This window comes from Lampetra planeri, chromosome 15, assembly GCF_965212315.1.
Source record: "Lampetra planeri chromosome 15, kcLamPlan1.2.h2, whole genome shotgun sequence".
Lineage (NCBI taxonomy): Eukaryota > Metazoa > Chordata > Hyperoartia > Petromyzontiformes > Petromyzontidae > Lampetra > Lampetra planeri.
The window spans coordinates 1,039,293-1,049,025 of record NC_136121.1 but is presented as its reverse complement, the minus strand read 5'-3'; the positions used below and the strand labels follow the sequence as shown (position 1 = coordinate 1,049,025).

Genomic DNA, 9,733 nt, shown 5'->3' with positions numbered 1-9,733 from the left:
CTCAAGCCACCCTTCATCGGTGTCCGAATGTGGAAGCGGCAGAGTGGCAGTGCCAACGTGATTGGCGACAGGTTCCTCGCAGGGCACCGGCGTTGCGTGAGCAAGCACGGTCCCTTGAGGAATTACCACGGCCTGCGACCCCACATTGAGGACCGCGATGAAAGGGTCCCCGTCCCCCCTTACGATGGTCTGGGCGGGAATTAAATGCGGCCCGCTAACCCCGGCCCTAGATGGCCCCAGCAGGACACCCTGGTCCCCAACACCCTTAGCGAAGGGCCTACAAAGTTTTAGGGGCACCAACATTTGTGCCCCCGGCGGCACGCGAACCGTTTGAACGACAAACGCCGGTACCGTCGCGAACGCCGACCGAGCCGCAGTAGGGGAAGGCAAAAACGCCATCCGTCGTCCCGACGGGAGCTCAATGCAACCTTGATCAATCAAAATCCGAATTGGCATTTTGCCCAAGAAGTCCGTCCCCAGCAGGCACGGAACCGCCAGCGAGGAGGAAACAAAAATGGGGCCGGACAATTTAATATCACCGATCGAAATTTGTGCGCGAATCTGACCCATGACACCCAATGAGCCCCCGTTAGCAGCGTAGAATGGGACATTAACCGGTAGCAAAGGACGACTCTGGACGGGGAGAATGTTGTATATGAGTTCCGAAATGATAGTCGCCGACGCTCCTGTATCGACGAGGATACGCACTTCGACCCCGTCAATGTGCCCTACCACGGCCGACGACCCCGATGACGCCGCCACAACGCGGTGGGCCAACACGGACCACTGCCTGGGTTCGATTTGGGTCCCCATAGTGGTGCGTGTTGGCCCGACGGTGCGCAATGTTGGCCCCCCGTTCGTTGCGGTGTGCTTGTGTGTAACGGGTGTGTGCTTTGGCCAAACATGTGGGGTGCCACGACTCGCCGGGTCATGTTGATGGAGCTTGGAAGGAGGAGGAGGGCCGGCGTCCCGGCGAGGCGTCGTCCCCCGCTGTCGAGGAGAGCGGCACCCCGAGGCGACGTGGCCCCGGATGCCACAGTTATAGCAGCGCGGGAGCGCAGGCGGTGATGACGGACGGTCGGAGCGGCCCGACCCATCCTGGCCCGCCCGTACTCCCACCCTCTGCTGCTGTCGGAAGTCGGCGGCGTAGACCTCCTCCGTCGGGGGGGTGACGGCAGCCACCGTACGCCCGGCCGCTGCCCTGCTGGCCTTCCGTCGCTGTGACAGGAGGTTAGCGTGGAGGAGCCGCGCCGCATGGAGGGAACCCATCTCCGTGTCTTCCTGTGCAACGATGGCGATGTCCAGGTCGTCCGCCAGCAGAAGAATTTTCTCAGTGACCATCGCGTCCACGCCTTGGTCATCCATACGAGGGAAGGCCGTCTTTGCCAACGCCAGAAGGCTCGTACGGTAGGCGAGGGACGACTCCTTTGCACCCCGCTGGCGATCGTAAAATCGCTGTCTGCATTCCGCCGAAGGTCCGTAGACCCCAGCCAGCAACTGCAGCGCCATCTGAAGAGTGGAGCGCTTGTCCCTCGGTGCCGACGTAAGAGCGGCGAGGGCGTCGCCGTCGAGGAGCGCCGGCAGCGCGCAGAGGGCTTCGGCGTCCGACCACCCCGCCATTTCTTGGTGCGCGAGGAAGCGCCGCTGGAACCCCCCCCAGTCGCCCTCCTCAGCTACAAACTCTTTCAGCGGGGGCAGCCTTTGGTGTAGCGCAGCGATCGCCGTGGAGGCCCGCGCTTTGCTGTCCCCGCAACTCGGCTGAACGTCGGCACGAACGACAGATGGAATCGCCTGTCGCGCTGATGGTGACGCTCCGTCCGTTGGTGGTGACGCGGCAGCCCCTGCGAGGCCGATGTCGGACCCCAGGTTGAGGCTGGCCACGCCCTCGGCAGCTGCTGCGGCGATGGCGGGAGATTCAAAGTTGTAGTCAGTAGAAATGGCGGGAAGGCGCAACGGTCGTGGGCCGTCCTCGCCCCGCGGCGGTCCAGCAGCCCCCAGCCGAGTGATGCTCTCGAGTGTGGCAGCAGCATACAGCAGCTCCGCCAGCCTTGCGTGCGCCAGCCGAAGTCCGTCGGATGGCGACTCCCCTTCCTCCCGATGCCCCGGTAAGGATGCATTCGGCCCCGGCTGCTCGTTGCCTCCATCAGCCGTCTCTGGCACCGCACTTCCCGCGGTGTCCTCCGCCTCCTGCACCCCGGCCCGAGCTGTTCGGCGCGTGTCCATGTTCGTTGTTGTTCACTTCTGTCACCAGATGTAGTACCGTTGAGGACGCGTGGACACCCGAGTAGAGGCACACGTATTTATTTCACAACAGTCACTGGGGACATACAGTACTGGAGGGGGTATCGGCCCCCTCACCCGGATAGCTGGGAACACACGGCTAGCTACCCCTAGCCTGCCTCCTAATCCTCCAAATACTGGGCTAGGGGAGGCTGTCTGGCCCGACACTGGTCAGTCGGGCTACGGTACCCGGAGTCCCAGAGTCCTGGCTCTGGTTCACGGGACCACGCCGCTGGCTCGGTCCTGCGCGGCCCTGACAAGGGCGGCGTCCCAGGGGAGTCCAGGGCTCTAGCTAGGCAGTCTTCGGTCTTCAAGAGTTTACTTAAACATTCTGCCCCGAGCCCTCTGACACATCCCCCTTTATACTACACCCCCGCTGATGGGTGGGGCCCCGGGCTGCCTGGTGCGGACGTCGTTGAGAGCACCCCCCCCCCCGTGCACTCACGTAGCCCCGCCCACTGTGTTTGTTTCCCATAAGCTGCCATGCATAACGGCTCTCTCTCTCTAACACCCCTACACATACAGCTCCTCCGTAACACCCCTACACATTTGTAAGCAGGATATCAAGTATGGACGAGCGAGCTGGGTATTTGTTTGTATTGGGTCTAGTGGTCAAAGTAATCAATGGATTTAGATTGCACTGATTTGTAAACTTTCAAGCGTCATGTGGTGACATTAGCCAATTTCAATGTAGATCCCCTGTGATCAATAGTTCACCTTTTGGAATGGGTGACATAATTCTATCCAGAGATTGATTTGTTATTTTGCTATTTGGTGGTCTATAGCTACACATCAGTTTCCTGGAGAAGAAATTATTTGCGCGATACAATCAAAGGACCCGGGGTTAGATACGAGTAAATTGTATGCGAGGTAGGTCATTTTTTACAAATACTGCCGCATCGTCCCCTCTTGATTGTCTAATCGGAATATAGTAAGTATATCCTTCAATATCTATTAGGCTAGGATTTATATGTGAGGTAAGCCGTGTTTCAAACAGATATAAAATCAGTTTAACACATAGGCTTCCACGACTAATATTATCCATAAGGTTTTTGTTTGGTTAGATCACGTAAATATGCGTCGTTAAATCCACCACCAAACACAGCCAATAAGTAAGGTTTGTCATGTACATACAACTTAACCAATTAGTTAGTAGTTCAGAACACCGATGTGATGGAAAGTAAACCCACAATATTTACAATTCGAGTATGATGTTTAGCAGATAATTATTAGACAAAAGATGTCTGGCAAAAGATTATTTAATTCCATTTTGAATTTTGCAATTTTGCACCGGTGTGGGGGCCGACTTTTCTCAACTCTGCGAGTTGGTGGTCTTCACGACAAAACGGCCTGGACAAGGCCGAGAGCATTTGCATGTGCAAAGCGCATCTCTGCGTGTTGTTAAACATACACGGCGGTATGCAGAAGTCAGCGTCCAACCGTTTACCCCATCACTCGAGGAGGTTTTTTTGTCAAGAGTTCTGGTTTTAATTTTACGCTAAAAGGAGTGACCAGAGAAGACTCTTGCACAATAGGACTCTCCCGACTCCACTATACTGCCCCAAATGCAGGTGGTGTCTCACGCTCACCTCGGCAACGATCCCCTCAACCCTGCCTTCCAACTAGCTGCACCACTTCACTCTTCTCTGCAGCAGCGTTTCAGTCCGGACACACTACGGTCTCTCAGTTGTGCAGTAGAACCACGCGGAGACGAGGAATACGATAAGGGCTGTTGCTGTTTTATTAAACCACTGTTACACTTCACACTCTATGCTCACACCAGTGTAGGTGCTCTCTATCTCGGTCCTTACCCCGGACACTGATCACTATTTGGTCCTATCCTCGGCTATCCCCTTGGATCTCTCCAGCCGATCCTTACCCTGGCTCCCCACAACGACCCCGCCTCCATCACGGGGCCCCCTTAAGAACCCCTCGGGTGGCTCCTCCCCCCAGCTCGGACCCGCCTTTGTTCCCGAAGGTACCTCTTACACCACCCGTGACATTACGTCATCCTTGACTGTCAACCCGCTCGCACCTTCTTCTGTTCGCCCCCTCATGGTTGCTGACAATACTCATCTACATCTCTTAGTAGATGCTTTCTTTTGCCAATTCCACGCAGGCCTTCCTGGCCTACCGAGGGAATTGAACCATCAACCCAAACCGTCTACTGGTCCAAAACAAGCACGCTTACAGCTCGGCAATGCAGAAAGCACAAATTCGCGGTCATATCATTTCAGTCTGGATTCTTAACTAACACATTTCCCTGGATTTTTTTTTATCACTGTGGATATATGCCTCTTTCTTACACACACATTTCTAAAGTAAAATATAAAATATAACCTCGCCTAGTTTCTTGTTAACTTCCAAATGCATCGTCAACATAACATTTTGTCATAGGTCAGTTTTTTGTTGTTGTACCGAAGTAACAGCTTGCTGGAAACACGCTTTGGATTTTGTAAAAACAATGACCGTATATTCGAAGCAGTACATCAGGCACTGGCACAATAAGGGATTTTTATGGCCGGTTTTATTAGTTCTTCACAGTTGGTAACACGGGAGCCAGAGCAAGTAACAGTACCCAGATCGTTTGCAGTCGAGTCGGTTAACACGAGAGGAAAGACAGATTGAAAGCGAATCCAGAATCCAAGCTCCATGAAGATGGACGGGGGGGGGGTGAGAGAATGTTCTGTGTTGCAGTGAGCGAGCCGCAAACAGCAGAGGGAATGTGGCAAGGCGTGTCGACCGAATCATGGGAAATGCATTTGAATCACACGCGGACGGACACTCGTGTGACGGGGTGCGTTAATGAACCTCCGGTACGATTCGAATAATACGCGTTGAGGGTTTGCTGTGTATTACACTTGATTTTCTGACGTATTCTTCTTTGTGTAATGACCCAATGGTTGGTCTCGCTCAAAGGCACCTGTGCGTGTTAAGTCAGGTGCAGTTTCTCCAAGTTGAACGTTGGTGATTATTGCGGTAGTAACGTGTTTTCCTCTGGCTGGGAGCTCTGGTCATGGCACGTGCTGGACGCCACACAAGTCACCTGTATCACCACCGTCATCGTACTTCAGCATGGACACCGACGCAGAGGAATCCACGCCGCCAAACGGGCTTAATTAATTGCCAGTAAAAAAACAAGTTTACCAAGATTTGTAAACAAGGAATGATTCCACGAGAATTGAAAACTAAAGTTTAACTTAATTCCCTGACTGGTGTTGGAGCCCCTATCCGGTACTATAGCTACTCAGGAACATGATAAAACAACATTAATGTTCACTTGCAGTGAGAAGACAGAATGGGGGGGGGGGGTCTTTATCCATGGAAGGCAACCAGTGTCGGTGAAAACTCCTAATAAATAACCTGCAGCAGGATAGCCACCGCCAGCCCTCCTGGGTGAATTCTGGTGAGCGTGCCGAGAGAATGCGTGGCGCAGACGCCGCTGATTGGCGCGGTTGGTTACGTATGGTGCAGAAGAAGTTCTGCACACTGCACAAGTCCCCAACCACTGAAATCAATCCACGCGCACGCATCTCTAGCATGTATGCGGCGTCTTGGTAGCTTTCCACCGTCTTTCAAATAGATGTCGTGCACCGTCTCTCCTAGTTTCTTTCTTCACTAACGCCGGCAAAGAAACTAATTTATCGAACATCGCGATAATGGCAGGTCACGGCACTCTATGGGGACTCAAAAGGGCATGACGTTTTGACTTCATTAGCCTGGTGGACACATGCCAAGACCAACGTGACACTTTCAATATGAAGATAAGGTCACGGCCCTTAATCATATATCCTATGTATCTCGAGACAACTTTACACGCCCCAAAGCGTGAAATATTGACAATGTAGAAAACCCAAAGGTTGTGCAGGTTTGTCCACTTGAGCAACATTCGTCAATTGAACCGCCCTGTCGTGAATTTCTGGCTAAGTGCGGTCTGTTCATTGCATAACCGAGCACTGCCCCATTGTACGGATGCTGTACTCAACACAAAACTGCAATGCTTTGCCAGTTGCATTTCAAACGCCATCGTTGATGAGGCTGAATGCTTCCATTGCTATCACAGTCCTCGCTCTCCAAAGTGGCTTGAATCGCGGCATCAGCCTTCTCGTTCTTCTTTCTCCGTTGCTGTCAAAGCAGGACGTGACGTAAGGAACACATGGGCGTCGCACTGTAGGTATCTATATCGAATATTCGTCCTGAAAACCTTGGCCGGGTCTCGGGCTGTCTGACGCGAATTTAAAGGTTAATTCGGGAGGAAAAGGAGACATTCTGGGCAAGCGAACATTGTGGAAAGGTGCGTCAATACGGCACTCCAGTGATATCATGGCGATGTCACTCCAACATGGGTTAGTACACCGATGGGGGTTGATACACATTGAGCCATTTGTATTTTGGGTTCCATCTTCCTGAATTTTTAAAAAAGGCAATATCAGTTGAACATGTAGACAACATCACCAACACGACGCGAGCAGCAGCGCGAGAGAGACACCGCGGCGCAAGAGTGGACGGGAAGCAAGTGGACACGCAGATCAGCACACAGGTCAGCACGCAGGTCAGCATGCAGGTCAGCACGCACATCAGCATGCAGATCAGCACGCGCAATTAGCCCTTAAAATACAGGAAGCTGCTAAAATACCAACAAGTAAAACAAACGTCTTAATGGAATGTAACAAGTCAGCAAACGTTATATATTTAAATGCATTGCAACGTTTACAGCCGGTAGGATGAAAGCTGCCTATGTGTATGTGAACGGGTGAACACGACGGTGAACATTAGTCTTTCAAGAAACTGTCAATATCAGCAATTTTTTTATGGAGACCTCTCTAACAAATATAAACATGATCAACCTTTGCGAGATGTGACCAACATGGCATTACACCCTACAAAGATAAAGACAAAGATCCCTCGTATAGCCTTAACAGACTGTTGGAGCAAGTGCTGTTAGCAAGCACTTATGAAGGCCAGCACGACACACGAAGGGGGGGGGTGGTCAACAACACGCCCGGCCGCCTTTGTCTCCCCAGTGGCGATGTTTATACACTGCACCAGGTACTCATTTGAGACTGAGTCGACCTAGGGGAGGCCCAGGACCGGTTCAGATAATCGTCACTGGTCTTGGCCGTGAGCGGGAATAGAACCCGGGTTACCAGGTTCGTAGCGCAGCACGCTAACCGCTACACTACCGCTCCCCATTTACACCCTACACACACACGCATGCACGCGCGTGCATATATGCAAGGAGTTAAACGTGGAAACATTTTCAACAATAAACAACAACAACCGAGAGACTCTCAAAGGACGCCCCGCGAGCCACGCAAGGCGTTGGCTCTGTAGCCAGCTGCTGGAGCCATCCCCGTTCTCGAGTGAGACCAGCACTCGCCCATCCCTCCTCAACGCCCCACACGCGGTGCCCCATCCCGCACAGCGCACCGGCAAGACGAGATTATTGCCGCGCATTCTTTATTTATCAACTACTAATACAAAAAATAATATGCGGTCACCCGCGAAAAACTTCCCTCGCAATTGATGCGACGCATGTGGAACGTGCACTGCACATGGCTTTTCTCCTTCGAGGGTGTGCGCCGTGCACCCTCCTGGCTTCCGTCCCGGGCTGTCGTTGCCCACCGTCGACGCCGTCACAGCGGCGCTTCCCCCCTCCCCCAGCTGCCCCCCTCACATGTGCTTGCGCGGGACCCAAACGCGCCTCTTCTGCTCCGTGACGACCGCCTCCCTTGCCTCCTGCAGGATGACCCCCACCACCGTGCCATCCTTAGCCGCCGGCGCGCCGCTGTCCTGCTCGCTGGTGAGCGCCTTGAGCAGCGAGCCTCTGCCCTTGAGCTCCACGTAGTTGTATCCACTCTCGGCCAATGCCTTCCGGTCCTCGTTGAATGCCATGGTTGGCGGCGACGAGTTGTCCGTAGGATCCATCAGCGACAGCTCTTTCCTGCGAAGCGGTGTTACGTTATTATTGGGCTTCGCTCGCCACCCCCCTACCCCCCCCCCCCACACTTCTTGTTGGTTGTCACGCGTCCGGGGGATGGCACGGAGCAAGAGCACGGGGTTACAATCCCAGTTGTTCAAATACTACTGTAACTATTTAGCTAACTGTTTTTATTTTATCAAGTAAGGCCCACTGATCTATGTAGCTCGTTTTCAGAAGCAACAAATGAGAACACAACACAGTCGCTCGTCATGTGGAAATGTATAGCAGCCAAATACTCTTAAGCTCATGTTTCTGAATGTAGAGGGAAAAACCGGAGCACCCGGAGAAAAATCCACACAACCACGGGGAGAGAGACATGCAAACTCCAAATATACAACAGGCGTCAGGGTCGGTATCTAACCTACGACCTCCTGCACACCAGGCCAGGGAGTTAACATCTCACCACCAGCTGGCAGCCAATTGTACATATGTACGTACGTTGAACTTCTTTTACACCGTACGTAGCCAACCGTGCTCATCGGAGTTGCGGGAATTGTCCATCTGGGCGGATACACCGAGTAAAGTTGGAAGGGAACAGTGGTCACTCAATGGAAAAGTAACCATGGAAATGTGTAATTTTCACCTTGGGCTCAAGCCTATCCATGAAGATGAGCGTAGTGTCACACTTAATTGCGTGGACGTTTAGAAGTGGTGGTTTTGCCGTTCAATACAAAGTGGTTACAGACTGAGACGAATGAGCTCCCACTGTTGTGACGATTCCGCTCGTTTACTCAGGAAAGGCTCGAGTATTTGTATTTAAAGATGATGTTACTTTTTGTAATCCCATTTCAGTAATTTGCAGATATTTTTTGCCAAGACCAGTTACATTGTTCTAGATTGAAAACTAATTTCTTCAGAACTGCTTTTTGTGTTTAGTTTGTTGTCCTTCCCCCGAACCCTCGATTGGCTACGTACGGTGAGAAGTTCAACATACATGCACACATATATATTGTACGATTCTTTTTCCAGATATTGGAGTAAACCGGAGAACCCAGAGGAAACCCATGCCGAGCAAGGGGAGAACATTTCAACTCTGCACAGAAACGCCGCCCGAGTCGGGAATCGAACCCAGGTCCTTCTTGCGGTGAGGTGCGAGTAGTGGTCACCACTGCACCGCCCAGCTGCCCACTGTTGAAGCGCACCAATAAGTGTGGGGTTAGAGGTCGGTTAAGTTGATGCACACACACACGTGCGCACACTCATGTAATTTTCTCACTTGTTTTTAAAGAAGATGAAAATGATGATGGGGAAAATGTCAGCTTTGTGAAGAAGTTCCACAGCATCCAAACCGATTGGAATCACGCAGTGAACCTGCGGGACAGAGACACGCGTCAACAACACAGCCAGCGTCTTCTCGGTGCTTATGAAGGAAGTTCTCCTGAACTCCACATTCAAGACGTTCATGCATTTTTTGTTCAAAACGAGAGTGAGTGGATTCAGCTCGGCCACAACGTGGTTACAATAAAGAGG

At 52.4% G+C, this 9,733-nt stretch overlaps 1 protein-coding gene across 8 annotated transcripts in view; it reads right to left on the bottom strand.

Moving 5' to 3' along the window:
* Positions 1-7,826: 7,826 nt before the first annotated feature.
* LOC144722586 (caspase recruitment domain-containing protein 11-like) overlaps positions 7,827-9,733 on the bottom strand; it is a 66,720-nt gene continuing 64,813 nt past the window's right edge. For 5 of the 8 annotated variants that reach the window (XM_078600796.1, XM_078600794.1, XM_078600798.1 and 2 more), the window contains exons 24-25: positions 9,480-9,574; positions 7,827-8,224 (exon numbers count right to left, since the gene is read on the bottom strand). In XM_078600796.1, coding sequence (XP_078456922.1) covers positions 7,954-8,224; positions 9,480-9,574 — 366 coding nt within the window. In that variant the 3' untranslated portion in view covers positions 7,827-7,953. Of the gene's footprint in view, positions 8,225-9,025; positions 9,392-9,479; positions 9,575-9,733 lie in introns of those variants that run through there. The other 3 variants (XM_078600800.1, XM_078600797.1, XM_078600801.1) reach the window with 3 other exon arrangements.